Below are 14,992 nucleotides of genomic sequence, written 5' to 3'. Positions count from 1 at the left end.
GTATTAGTTACGATCTTTGGCAATTACTTTCAGTTAATTGGAATTATTTCCCCCTACCATTTTATTTTATAAGAGAATAGTAACTCAGGAAAAAAAATCTTAAAAATGGAGTTGTATTAGTGAGGGTTGGAGGGGAAAAATTTAACCATCACCTGAATTTGTTCTGAGGTTCGTGTATATTGCAGTCCAGTCTCTCTTAAAACCTCTGAAGTCAGGGGACACATGTACACCCATGGCTAATTCATGTCTATGTATGGCAAAAAACATTACAATATTGTCAAGTCATGATCTTTTAATTAGTTAATTAAAAATAAAAACCCTCTTAAGTCAACCAACAAGGTAATGTTACGTATATTGAGGTTGGCATTTAGGGTGGTAGTCACCACCAGTAATCACCAATCATTGTAAAAATAATGATTATCAAATAAAATAAATTATTTTAAATGATCCTCACATTTATTAATGAAAAGGCCCTAATGCCTTTTTCAGAAATCTTTTTCAGTGTATTGGCAAACAAAAATATCATTCACTTACTGTGGCTTTCTAGTTCAGTTTCTGTATTTTCAAGGTATAGAAAGTGAAGTCGCTTAGTCATGTCCGACTCTTTGTGACCCCGTGGACTGTAGCCTACCAGGCTCCTCCGTCCATGGGATTCTCCAGGCAAGAATACTGGAGTGAGTTGCCATTTCCTCCTCCAGGGGATCTTCCGGACCCAGGGATCGAACCCAGGTCTACCGCATTTCAGGCAGATGCTTTAACCTCTGAATCACCAGGGAAGCCCTCAAGGTATAGAAGTAGACTCCTTTTCACCCAGGATCTTTTAAAATTATTTAATTTATACAACCCTGAAATTGTAACACACTTGGTAGAAAATTGTAACACAGCTTTTAGGGGTATTATCCACTTTTATTAGGAATATGTGCAGTTGACACTGCACAGTGACACTGTGTCTTTTGGAAATCCTATCATTAATGATTTCCTTCCAGGAGAATATATTTCATTAAGTTTCATTAGTGGCTTTTCCTATTTTTTATCCATATGCAGTGTTTCATTGTGGTGTTAATTATTCATTCTATATTTAACATCTTTACTGAGTTTATCATGTTTTTGACATAAATCTTATATTTACTATGAAGATATTTTTTCCTGATTGTTTTCATGTACTCTCCAAACTTTCCCTTTGCATAGATACATTTGAGAGGCTTTTTTGCAAATTAACTTGGGCTTTTACTGTCAGAAATCTTTGCTCCAGCAAGATCACTACAATCTTGATTGCTGAACACTGACTGACTTGTGTGCTACTGTTATTTCCTGGAAGTTGGCAAATAACAATGAACTTAAAGTGAGCTTGCATATATAGTTTACTTTAATTTTTCTTCTTACTTCACTTGTCATTTTACCTCAGCCAGCTGTTGAAAATGCCTGGATTTCTGTTATCATGTATCCTTAGCTCTTTTTCCTCTCCCCTGTTGCTTATATACATATTGTTTCCTGATTTCTCTAGCTCTTGTATCTAAGGTACAGTTTTGTGTGTGCCTTGTGTGTATACCTTGTGTGTATCTTAGGTATACCTGTGTATAATACCTACATAAAGGTGGTTTTTTTTTTTTTTTGGTTAAAGGTTTCTAGACAGCTTTCAAGCAGTTAGCATAATCATTAAGATATTTGGCAGTCAACCTCTTTGATAGAACCTGGCCCCAAAGAAACTGCTTGTTTTGAAGTTAGTCATTTTGTATCAGTACATTACTTCTTGCATTAATCGAGGTACTATGATCCAAAGTCAGGTCTTTTCTTATATCAGATTTTTTATATATTATTGAAATAGTCACCTAAGAGTGAATTTTGACATTCATGTATAAGGTAGAGACATAGATTCTATTACATGACTCGCCATTTCCCCTATAGGAATGAGTAAATGAAGACCTATTTTCGGTGCTTTGTTTGCTTTTACAGCAGAGTATTGAATTAATTACTTATTAGGTATTGAATAAGAATTAATTACTTATGAAGTATTGAATTAATATTTATATTACTCTGCCTGAGAGAGTTGATACTTCCCATTCTCATGTGATGATAGGTGCTTTCCCTAATTCAAATAGAATTCAAATCCTGATGTGCATGTAGTCTCTTTATGTGAATATAGAAATGGGGAAACTTGTGTTGAATTGTGTTTTTAAGTTAGCTTTTAGCTTGGTAAATATATTCACTTAAATCTTAATTTTGTATGTTAAAGGAAAGGGTTTTCCTCTTTTCACAGAGTGGGAGTATTTTAAATATAATATTTTAACTATAAACTTTATATACAAAGCAGCTATTGAGGTTTCCTTTTTCCATAACAGAACACTCTTGACTATTTTTAAGTGTTTCAGTTACGTTCCTTCTCCAATAATACAGCCATTAAAATAGTCATACTGAAGTAATATAAAAATTCTCTTTCAAACATCAAGTGTGAAAAATACGTTTGTCTACTATTAATATAGTTCTATATTTACACACCTAGTAGATCTTGGTCTACATAGATATCAGGCTTGATCTATTTATGTATTGTTACCAGAAGAATTGTTGTTTTATTTTTGAAGTGAATTAGAGCTAAACATGTTCTTCATTTCTGAACTGTTACTTTATAAAGAAAATGTTTGTTCTTCTAATAAAAAATCAACAATATATTCTCCTGTTGTCTAGTTTGTTCCAAGCTTCTGTCTAGCTTGAGTATAAATGGCGATTATATAGGAAGAGAAAAAAACATAACAGCAGCATATTTTTTATATGCTTTATATGCCTTTTTCTGTGCTTTATAATTCATGATACTTGCACACATGTGGTCTTTTATCTAATCCTTACAATAATCCTGCAAGGAAGCATGGCAGCCATTGTCATCTGTCTTCCAGATTCTGAGATTAGAAAATATTAAATAACTTGTTCAAGGTGACCTAATTGAGTGGTCTTTCAACTCTAGAGCATAAGTATTACCATCCAGCAAAAAATATATGTGTAATAAAATTAACTTTTAACTATTGTGCAAACTATTGATATTACAGTACTATTTTGGCAGGATGAACTATATTTGTGGCCTTTGTTTTTTTTAATTAAAATATTTGCAGGTTTTTGAAATTGAAAGTATATTAGCACATATATTTAACTGGTTATATTTTATATTTAAGTAGCACTTTCTATTTAAAGACAGTAGTATTTGTGGAAAACAATATACATACAGCTAGTGTAGCAAAGAAAAGAGTATGGAATTTGATCCCTTTCCGGGCAACTTTTATTATGTACAGCTTTTCATTGTTGAGTTTTTTGTCAGAGTCGTACTTTTTCTAATTTTTATCTCTTAAAATTGCTGATATACTTTATTCACTTTTACAGGCCCTAGATGGTCAGAATATTTATAATGCTTGCTGTACCCTAAGGATTGATTTTTCCAAGCTTGTGAATTTGAATGTAAAATACAACAATGATAAAAGTAGGGATTATACTCGACCTGATCTTCCATCTGGGGATGGACAACCTGCATTGGACCCAGCTATAGCTGCAGCATTTGCCAAGGAAACATCTCTCTTAGGTATGATTTTTATTGTCTGTACCACTTCTGCCAAATGGGCAAGTGCCTGTTAAACTCCAGTAAGTATAATGAATCTCCCATTTTGAATTTTAAGAAATTATGTTAGATCCCCCCACCCCCTCAGGTAAGAATGTATATGAATACTGTTGGAAGAAAAACCTAAATTCATAAGTATAATTAAAGTTGTGTCACATTGCTTTTACCTATCTCATCTTCTCTCCCAAAATAGAAGAGGAAAAGCTCTAATGAAAAAATACTGTTGAGTTCTTAATAAAACATTTACACTTTAAAGTCATGCTATCTAGAAGCCATTGTGCATATTCAGTCTTAATTGTTTCAGTTAGATTGGAAAACCAATCTGATTGTTTCAGTTTAGCCCTGCACAAAAAAAACCCAGAAAGTTAACAGAGGCAGCATATAATGGGAGTAGGTATATGGATTTTTCAAAACATATCGTAGTCTTAAAACACAGGTTTAACTAGGAAGAATTTTATATAAAATTTTTTTTGGTATTTATTTGCATTTTGTCTTAGTTATTATATTTCACCTCATTCAGCAATGGGTTTGACCCACCTAATAAAAAAAACACAAATATTTGCAACTAATAGTTGACAGAGTCAAGATGAAGAAAAAATAACAGAAAATGTTATTTTGTAAGTAAAATAAGTGATTTATAACTTCAGATGACATTTTAGTTTCCTTTTGATGAATTCAGGAAATTCTTGGTTTCTGAAGTTTGTAAGATTATCATTAAATGAATGTTTCTGGACGTATGGAACCCAAGATTGATGAATCGCAAACTTGTTCTTAGAGTTTAGCTTATTGCTATTATTCAGTTGCTAAGTATTATCCAACTCTTTGTGTCCCCATGGACTGTAGCATGCCAGGCTCCTCTATCCACTGTCTCCCGGAGTTTGATGAACATAAGTTGAGCTTACATTCATCAATGTAAAAAGAAAAAGCATCACTTATTTAGTGTGGATATGTAACATGTGTTATCCATTTATAAATATGTTATATAAGTGATACATCATCTATGAACAGAGAGACACTAATGCACAAGAGAAGCATTTGATATTTGAAATTAATTCTGATAATTTTAGACAAAACTTAACCTTATTCTGATTGTCTAATAACAACTTGCAGAAATTATAGCAGTTTGTCATAATAAATTTATCATGATAAATTTATCATAATGAATTCTTTAGGTTGATAACATTCTTTCCTGAGAGAATCTCCATCACTCTGTGGGCTTAGTTTAAAGCTTTATTTCCTCAACTTGGCTTGTAAGTAAATAATATTAACAATTTTATGGTGTACCATTTTTTTAAAGTCAAGAATGAGACAGTAATGAACGAATCATGGCCTTTGCTTATAATTGTTACTATGAATTCTTAATTTTTTACTGATAGAACTTATAGAAAAGACAAAAATCAACATTTATTGAATAGCTTCTAGATCCTAGGGGTTCTGCAAGGTACTTGGCAGATACATTATTTAATTCTTAAAGTAACCAAAGTAGAAGATGATACGAAGATTTTATAGTCATTTCTAAGGAGTTTAAAATTTTACTTTGAACTCATTAAAGAAACAATGGTAAAAGACCGAGAAATTTCAGCTAGTTTCAAACATAGTACTTCCTTAGACCCGTAATCACTTCCTGGGACCCTAAGAGCTATGTGTATTTGCCTATTGGGGGGGTAGTTGATGAATTTATGTATGTTTTTTGGATTCTGGTTGGAGTCATGGATTTGTCTATGGAGTTTATCATTTTTCTTGTAATGGCCTTGTTGGAATTCTTTTTTAGAGTAATAATAAATAAGAAATCTTTCTCATAAAAGATTATACAATCCTGGCATAACTTAACTTTTGTCTTATTCAGTGCTTTTATCATTTCTCAAGTGTTCTACATTTTTGCATTAAAAGAATGTGAGTAAAGTTGCTCAGTTTTTAGTAAATTAATTTGGTGTCACTGTTCTCTCTTGAAGATTTCAGTATAATATTCTGGCGTACCTTGTTTCAATGTGCTTCACAGATAACTGTGTTCTTTTACAGATTGAAGGTTTGTGGCAGCCCAGCATTGTCATGATAGTTAGCATTTTTTAGCAATAAAGTATTTTGTAATAACAGTATATACTTTTTTAAAACATAATACTATTTGCACACTTAAACTACCATATAGTGTCAACGTAGAAAAATATTTTGGGGTGAAAATATGTGAATTCATCTTCCTTTACTAAATGACTTCATTGTTTACATGTTTTAACGGGGATTTTTAAATTTTTAAATATCCTCAAATAGTTTTTTAAAGGTGAGTTATAAATTTTAAAAATCAAATAAAGGAATATATTTATAATTCATAAGATAACTACCTATATTTTGATATATTTTTTCTTATTTTCTATGTAAATACATATTTGTAAAAAATTAAAATCACACTGTTTGCAGTTTTGTGTTTGTCATTTTATTGAGGGTTTTTTTTTTTTTCCCGAAAAATGGTAATTGTAATAGCAAGATAGACTGCTAATGGATATATAATACTTTTGTATTTATGTTGAACGTTTAGTTTCCCTTCATACTTTTCATTAATATAAATGGCATTGTGACCACCAGTACCTGTATGTAACGTTTTTGTCCTTTATTTACTTAGACTATAGAACTAGAATCATTGTGTCAGAGAAATGTTAAAGCCTTGTGATTCTTGTTTGAAATTTCTTTCCAGAATGGTGATAATTAATTTAACATACATGGTATGTGAGGCTGGCTATTCTACTTTTTCCTGTTCAGCATTGAGTATTAGTATTTTTATTTGCTAGGGTATTAATAAGGATGTCAGATTATTTTAATTTTTATCATTTTATGAACTAGTTTATAATTTCTAAATGCTCATCAGATATTTACAAATCTGAATTGGTTGTGTGGATTCTTTCTTTTGGAGTATACAAGACATGTTAAATGTATATTAAGGATATTTTGCTCCTATTTTATGAGCTGAGCATTCAGCTTTATACTGTTACTGTAGATTGGCCAGTTATGGAAAAAAATGTTTTAAAATAATTCATCATAATCCAAACATTTCCATTTATAGGACATTAAGGTAACTTTGCACCCTCGCCCGCTTCACTCGCCTTTGGTGGATAGTATAATCTTTATGAAGAATCACTTAGTATTTTACTTTTTTAAAGTAGTGATCAGACGCTGTTTGTAGTGACTAGTGACATGCAGTATTGTTTTAGTAAGGTCATACCTTCTGGAATGGTGACTAAATTTTTTTCTCTGTTTATTTGCTTCCATTGATATCTAATCAGGTGACTTCAGATTACAACAAACTAATATTGATAAGATCCATTTTCAGCTTGAGTCTTTCTTAAGCTGTACTTGTTCAAAGTGAAATAATTTGTAGGTATCCCTGTGTTTCAAAAATTCTGTAAGAACACAGATAGAAAAGAAAGTAAGTGAAGTCGCTCAGTAGTAGCCAACTCTTTGCGACCCCATGGACTGTAGCCCACCAGGCTCCTCTATCCGTTGGATTTTCCAGGCTAGAGTACTGTAGTGGGTTGCCATTTCCTTTTCCAGGGGAATCTTCCCGATCCAGGGATCGAACCCGGGTCTCCCACATTGTAGGCAGCCACTTCACCATCTGAGCCACCAGGGAAACAGATAACTAGGTGATAATTCTTTTCTGCCAAATATTTAGGGGGATTCACTTTATTTTGTATCATTTTTGTATCTAAGCAGTTGACTGAGTTTAGTCATTTTGGAATCAATATTATAAATTTTAATTGGTTTATTTTACACAGTAAGTTTTTATGTGGCTTCTCTGCTTCTTTCTTTCAGAGTTAGGAATCACTGTGTCTTCAAAAATGCAGTTTATTTAAGAATGGAGATGAGTGCTTTGTAATTAGTTAGAAATCTGATGTTTAAATACATAATCACAAACCTGGCAGACTATTAGTTATTCATATTCTACATCAAAGAACAAGGTGATCAAAAATCCTTGAGATTATAAATTGAGATGTCGTTATAATGATCATTTTATCATGTTTAAGAAGTATAGTTAATTTATTAAGGGGTGGATCACTTTTAGAAAATTGCTAAAAGTAATTTTTCATGATCACGCTATCTACATTTTTTAAATTAATGCAGTTAATACATTCCAAGAATAGAGCCTTCTGTGTGGCAGCCTTTCTCATCATATAGTTTAAAAAGAAAAGCAAACTTTGTATAAGATATTTTGATGTTAAAATAATTGATGATTGAGAATAGATGTAACAACCATCTAGATAAATCTGTAATCCTTATATATCTGTGCTTCTCAGTTTTCCTGCACATCAAAGTCACCAGGCCCTACCCTAGACTGAAAATCACTGCAAGTGGGGTTCCGTGCATTTGTAATTGTTTAAGTTTCCAAGATGGTTTTACTATGTAGTGGGAGTTGAGCATTACTGCTATAGAGAAAGTATGTAATATTTTAGATGCTTTATTTTAGCTTCTTAGCACAGTTATTAGTGTTCTCATAAAAATATTCTTCATACCTGTTGACCCAGTATTTTAATACTTTTCTTTTATTCATGCCTTGTAACTCTGCCTTGATACAGTTCCACTGATAGATGTTCAGTTTAACTGTTATATTGACTTTACTTTGGTTTTCTTTTTATGTGTTTATGATGTATAAAATTAACAAGCAAACTTGTTTTTTAAATATTTTTAAAAACAATATTTTAAAACTTTAAATGACTTGTGAACTCTTTTTTTTTTGAATGGGTTATTTACATGGTGATTTTTTAAAAGCTTTTATTAAAGTTTTTTTTTTTTATCATATACTGATGTAATAAACCCTATATATTCATCATCTCCATTCACTAGTTTCCACACTTGTTATATCTGTTCATTTTTTCTGTTATATTTTAAAGCAAATCCTCAACATTATGTCATCTCAAACATTTTCATAATTTCTCTAAAATAATGACATTTTCTTAGCAACCATACCTGATGGAAGTTGATTAAAACCTGATCATAAAACTTACCAAAATTGAGAATGGTCTCTTAATGTTGAATACCCAGTTCATCTTGAATTTCCCCAATTGTCTCAAAAAATGTTTTTTAAGGGTTGATTTGTTCAGAATAGGATCTTTTCAAGAGCCACATACTGCGTTTGGTAACTGTGTCTCCTGAGTGTCTATTATTCTGAAGATTAGTGATATAGAGGTTATTTTTATATAGAGATTATTAAAGTCATCTTCTTCCACCCAACCCTCAGTTTCATTGACTTATTTATTATAGAAACCTAGTTATATCCTTTTAGAAAATGCCACAGTCTGGATTGGTCTGGCTATAGTAGCATTAACTTGTTCTTCAATCCACTGCATCTTTTATATAAATAAGAAATTAGCTCCAAAAGCTAGATTAGATTCAGATTCTGTTATTTACATTTTTAAAGCAAGAATATGGAATATGATGTTCCTTGTGATCTCAGTTGGAAGCGTAAAATATATGGTTGGGTCACTTTTAGTGATTTTAGTGATACTTTAAGATTGTGGTTTCAGGTGGTGACATTCTGATCCTTCCATTTTATTTTTCTATTAATGGTTTTAGTATCAACTAATGGCTGCTGCCTTTATTTCATTTGGAGGTTGCAAATTTTGGATTTTTCTTCTGATTTAAACATTTCTTCTACAATAATTGGTTGAAAGTGTTTAGTGTTCCTTTGTCAACTAGGGCTATTTACAGTTTGTGCAGGACAGTTAGTTAAGTTCTTGAATTTATTTGCTAATTTTTAGTGGAAGAAGTTATGTCCAGATTTTGCTTTTAGTTTATTATGTGTGAGTGGGTACAGACTAGATTCTTCCCTACTTCTGCTTTAAACTTGAAACTCTTAGTTACTTCCAGGTTTTGATAGCCCTAGAGTGGTTTGAGATGGTGACCTTACCCTAGAAGTGAGTGTTTTTTAATTTATTTATGTTGTTATTATTATTTGATCTTCAGTTCAGTTCAGTCGCTCAGTCGTGTCCAACTCTTGGCCACCCCATGAGTCACAGCACGCCAGGCCTCCCTGTCCATCACCATCTCCCAGAGTTCACTCAAACTCACGTCCATCGAGTCAGTGATGCCATCCAGCCATCTCATCCTCTGTCGTCCCCTTCTCCTCCTGCCCCCAATCCCTCCCAGCATCAGAGTCGTTTCCAATGAGTCAACTCTTTGCATGAGGTGGCCAAAGTACTGGAGTTTCAGTTTTAGCATCATTCCTTCCAAAGAACACCCAGTCTTAATGATCCCAAAAAGGAAGAGGGGAGTGGTTAAAGGACTAAAGAGAACTAATCAAATTTAGGTATATTTATCTCAAACAAGAATTCATCCCATGAAATAACCAGGAAGCATAAAAACTTTTTTCGTAAAACCTAGTGGACTAAAATCACTTCTCTATTAAAACTAACTGTGGCGGGGGTGGGGGGCCCCCTCCACCAGTGTGTTATTAATTCAGTCAAAAAGTTAGCATCTTTTTCCTTGTATCCATATGTATGTTTGTTCTGTGTCTTTTTATTTTTTTAATATGATTCCGTAGGTGTGCAGTAAAAAACATCTTCTGTGAAACATGTCTCATGTATCCCATTACAATAGAGCAATGGGGGCAGGGAACTTACAAAGTTGAAAATTAGTATTGAGCTAATAGAGCAGTAATCGAATATTGTCTTAACAAATATATTTAAGTGCTGCCTGTGATTTTCCTTTTGTATATGTTTTAGAAAATAAAATATATTTAGTGTTGTTTGTAGATACTTTGTAATAAATTTAAGCTATTCATGGTTTCTGTATCCTCCAAAGATGAATGTTATTTGGAAATTCTTGTTTCAGTGTTTTTGCTGAACCATTCAGTAGCACCAGAGCTTAGAAAGAATAAAATTGCCACTTGGTATATTGTAAGGCCACTTAAAGTTCATCTTTATGATATAGGTAAATAAATACTTCTGAGAAGGAAATGGCATTCCACTCCAGTATTCTTGCCTGGAGAATTCCATGGACAGAGAAGCCTGGCGGGCTACAGTCTACAGGGTTGCAAAGAGTCTGACACAACTGAAGGACACACACTTTCTAGAAAGAAATGGTGGTGAAAAAGGAGTCTTAAAAATACACATAGACCAGTTTCTAAGGAGTGAGATTTTTTGGATAATTGGTATTGATAGAAGGGGGTTAGCTTTTTTTCTACCACTGTTTTCTCTCCCTATAAAAGTTTGGCTCCACTATCAAAGTGCCTTAGGGAGATCCTTTTTGGGATAGTTCCTACCACAGGAATATCTTTTCAGAAAAGTAGTTTAAAAGTAATTATTTAGATTCCACCTTTGTTGCTTACAGTTCTTCATTTCATACATTTTGAGGCAAAAACATTTAAAATATTGTGCTTTAGAATGGAATTGTCCCAATCCCAGAAACCAAAAGGTAGATGCATATGGGTATTGATAATAGTCTATCATTTATTGAGTATATGCCAATGCATCATTCTTAACCCTCTTGTGAGTTAATCCTCACCATTCTTAAATGAATTTATCCTTATTGCCCCCATTTTATAGATTTAAAGCCTGGAACACAAATTGATTAGCAGTTTGCTCAAATTCCCATCATTAGTGAGGGCCTGAGCCAGCCAGGCAGTATGGCTCCAACAATCTGTCCTTCTAATAAACATTAAAATGAAATGTGCTACAGATTAGCTAAGGCTTTTAGCCTACCTTTTTCCCCCCTATGGAGTTCATGTAGAATAATGTCATGCATATAGTAAATTGGTAAGCCTGTAGTTTTAATTTCCTTCTTTTTTATATAGTGGGATGTTTTCTGTTGCTATGACAGATTTTTTTGTTGCCAAGTCCATCCAGTGTTTAACCTGGTTATTTCATGATTACAAAACCAAATATGAGTATACCTACTCTATAATTGGATCCAGAATAGGAGCTGTGTGCCTGTGTATTTATATATATATGATCATTCATATATATATGATATATGTAAACCAATTATATATGGTCATTCATATACATGTGTATATTATATGATAGTAAACTGAATTTATATTTTTATTTTTTCACAAAATATACATTAAAACTTACATACCAAAGTCTTAAACTTAGCAAAATCCTAATCTATAATATTCTAAGACTAATTATAGCAAAGACAGTTATGGCCAGAAAATCACACCAAATAACTCATGTATTGCAGTCACATTTGAAAGCTCCAAGAGACCAAAATAATTACTCACAAATATGAAAACATCCTAGAAATATTTCCTGGAAGTACTGAACCACACCCATTTTAAAGTATATCACTGAGTCTCAAAACTAACAAAAGTTTTTAAAAACTACATAATTTAAAAGCCAGTATTTTATCATTTTCAACATAAATCAGAATTTTTTTCATCCAAAGTTCATGAAAATACCTGTCCAATAAATTTGATTTTCTCATTTTGTTTCTGTTTTAACATCTGAGAGTTTAGAAACTGTAGTTGAGCTTGCCTACTTTTCCATGTGTGCATTTTTAGAAAACGTTGAGTTCTTTGGATTATTAAAGTATCCTCTATTTTTCTATGGCTGAATTTTAAAAATACTGGGTTTTTCCAGTTTTTAAAATATCTCTTCTAAAAAGGAAGTTGCAAGAGCTGAAGTTGAATTGTTCATTTTTAAATTTGGATAAAATTTTCACTTGTGAATCACAAATTAACTTGAAGCAGTGACCTTTTAAAGAGTTTATTTAATTCTGTTAGTATATTTTAAATAATATTTGAATTAACATTTTAAACCTGGAAAATTTTTTTTGTCTTCTGAGCAAATGAAATGGTAATAGCATACTTTGAAGATACAATGGGCGAAAACATTGGGAGAAAAACATTAATGCATCAGTTTGCATTTACTCATGCACCAGCATTCTCAAATGGAATAAACTTGTAACTGTAGTACTAAAATGTAAATTCATAGGCCGCTTTTTAACTATCTTGGATGCAAATTTTCATTCCCAAGTTCCTAATGGGTGATAATATAGTCTTTGCTTAACTGATTTTGTTATGGTCATTGATTATATTGTTCTCAGCTGTAGCTTTAAGGAATTTCTTTTACTAATCCCGTATTTACCTTCTCCTTTTCCATGATAGCCTGTCACATATTTGAAAATATTTTTCCTATTTATTCTGGCTTCGTATTTTTAAAGCTAAACAGCCTGAGTTCAGTGGTAATCAACTTCCGCCTTTGGATATAGAAGATAATTCTAAATCAAATCAGATGGTAAATTTAATCTTAAAAAAATTTTGCTTTTAAGAGTTGACACTTATGTATATGTGGTGCAACTAAAACAAAGAAAAGCCTTCTAAAGTATATTACTACTGTCTCTGCAATTAGTAGAATAAAAAGTATGTATTTGTGACCAAATATGAAATGCTCCTCTTATCTGAAGGAGGTAAATATTATACAGAAGGTTTTGAGTCTCTAAAGATGCACCAAGAAAGCAATAGATACATATAGGAAATTTCATATAGATTTTTTTTGTGTGAGTTCTTCCTAGCTTCATATTTCTCTCTCCATTTGTCAATATTTCTTTTTCCTGTTAATCTTAATTTTAAAATGGTATTTTATCTCTGAGTCTTCCTTTCCTTTTTTGCACCCTTGTGAATTTTTCTTACCCTTAAGTAATTGCACTGAGCTTTTCACATTCCTTGAAGGATTCTGCCTCAACTCAGTGGCATCCTGCTTTATTCATTCATTGCATTTTTTGATGGTTTTAGCACTGTGCTGGGTACTGTAGGGTCTCAGAGAAATTACACAATTTCTGTGCTTATAATCTGGCAGCAAACATCTGAATATATATCTATTATGAGGCAAACTGAAATATGTAATAGTTATTATAGTATTAGAGCATAATTAAACGGGCACTTTATCATCCAAAAGAGAAAGTTGAAGGGCATTGTAGGCCAAAAGCCATTTGATTGGGATAAAAAGACAGGACTTATTTATTTTTACTTACTTTTTGTTTTGTTTTTAGCTATGTCGAGTCTTCATTGCTGTGTGAGGGCTTTCTCCAGTTTGCAGTGAGCGAGGGCTACTCTTCATCGGAGTGTGCGACTTCTCCTTGTGGTGGCTTCTCTTGTTGTGGAGCATGGGCTCTAGAGTTCAGGCTCAATAGTTGGGGTTCACGGACTTAGTTGCTCTGCACCGTGTGGGATCTTCCTGGACCAGAGATTGAACCCATGTCCCCTGTATTGACAGGCAGATTTGTAACCACTGGACCACCAGGGAAGTCCAGAAGAAAGGATTTTGAAAACATTGCATGAGCAGATGTGAAGGAAAATATATCTTGCATATTTAGGAAGTTGACAAGTATTCAGTTGTGAATGAGGCATAGGGGCATAGGAAAACATGAAAGGCAGTGAGGAGAAAAAGAATTAAGTTTGGGTCAGGATCTTAGAATGGATGCTATCCTAAGGAGTATACTGGAGACTATTAGTCTAAGTAAGATAAAATTGTGAATCTACACTAGGGATAGAAATGAGAGTGGAAAGAAAGAAACATGAGGAAAATTAAACATAAAAGTAGTAAGACTTGGAATTGATGATATGATGACTCATGAGGAATTAAACTTGAGAAGTCGACCTAGACAGTAGGATATTCATTCCTAGGACTTAGGAAAGAGTTCTTTGGGGTTGAGAATTTGAAAGACCAGAGGATTGATACCTAAAACTTTGGTTTAAAGAGATCAGATCAGACAGAGGGCTTGTGGATGGGGAGAAATGGGATAAAGGTGGACAAAAAAATACAAACGTCCGGTTATAGAATAAATAGTACTAGGGTTATAAAGTATTACGTGATAAATATGATTTATACTGCTGTATGTTATATATGAAAGAGTAAATCCTAAGAGTTCTCATTACAGGAGAAAAATTTTTTTCCTGTTTCTTCTTGTTATCTGTGAGGTGATGGATGTTCACTATACTTAACTGTGGTGATCATCTCATGGTGTATGAGTCAAATCATTATGCTGTCTGTACACCTTAAATTTATACAGTGCTGTATGTACATTATCTCTCAATAAAACTGAAAGAAAAAAAACTTTTTAAGATTCCCAACTGTAAAAGGGCAGGAGGGCTAAAGTCTTGAAACTTTAAGCAGTGTACATTTATGTTGTGGGAAAAGAAGCAAGAGATCAAGGGATAAAATAAGATTAAAATTAGAAGTGCTTTTTCAGTTTAGTAGTGACCATAAAGTTTATTCTTATTCATAAGAATGGGTATAAATCAAATTATAAAGAATTAGGAATATAAATATGATAAAATATTTACTCCTCTTTGAAGTAATGCACTCTTGGAAGGAAGGAAAAATGGGATGGTAGTTGAAAAGCAAGGAAGTATGCATAATCATTTTGAGTGTAGGCTCAAAATCCAGACATCCTCAATTCAAAATC

At 32.6% G+C, this 14,992-nt stretch overlaps 1 protein-coding gene across 5 annotated transcripts in view; it reads left to right on the top strand.

Annotated features, from left to right (window-relative positions):
- The window catches only part of PTBP2 (polypyrimidine tract binding protein 2), an 85,728-nt gene that overhangs the window by 55,883 nt on the left and 14,853 nt on the right, over window positions 1–14,992 (top strand). For all 5 annotated transcript variants that reach the window (XM_027536433.1, XM_027536432.1, XM_027536435.1 and 2 more), the window contains exon 8: window positions 3,367–3,562. In XM_027536433.1, coding sequence (XP_027392234.1) covers window positions 3,367–3,562 — 196 coding nt within the window. The remainder of the gene's footprint in view (window positions 1–3,366; window positions 3,563–14,992) is intronic.

This window comes from Bos indicus x Bos taurus, chromosome 3, assembly GCF_003369695.1.
Source record: "Bos indicus x Bos taurus breed Angus x Brahman F1 hybrid chromosome 3, Bos_hybrid_MaternalHap_v2.0, whole genome shotgun sequence".
Taxonomy (NCBI): Eukaryota; Metazoa; Chordata; class Mammalia; order Artiodactyla; family Bovidae; genus Bos; species Bos indicus x Bos taurus.
This window is presented reverse-complemented; position numbering and strand designations above follow the sequence as displayed.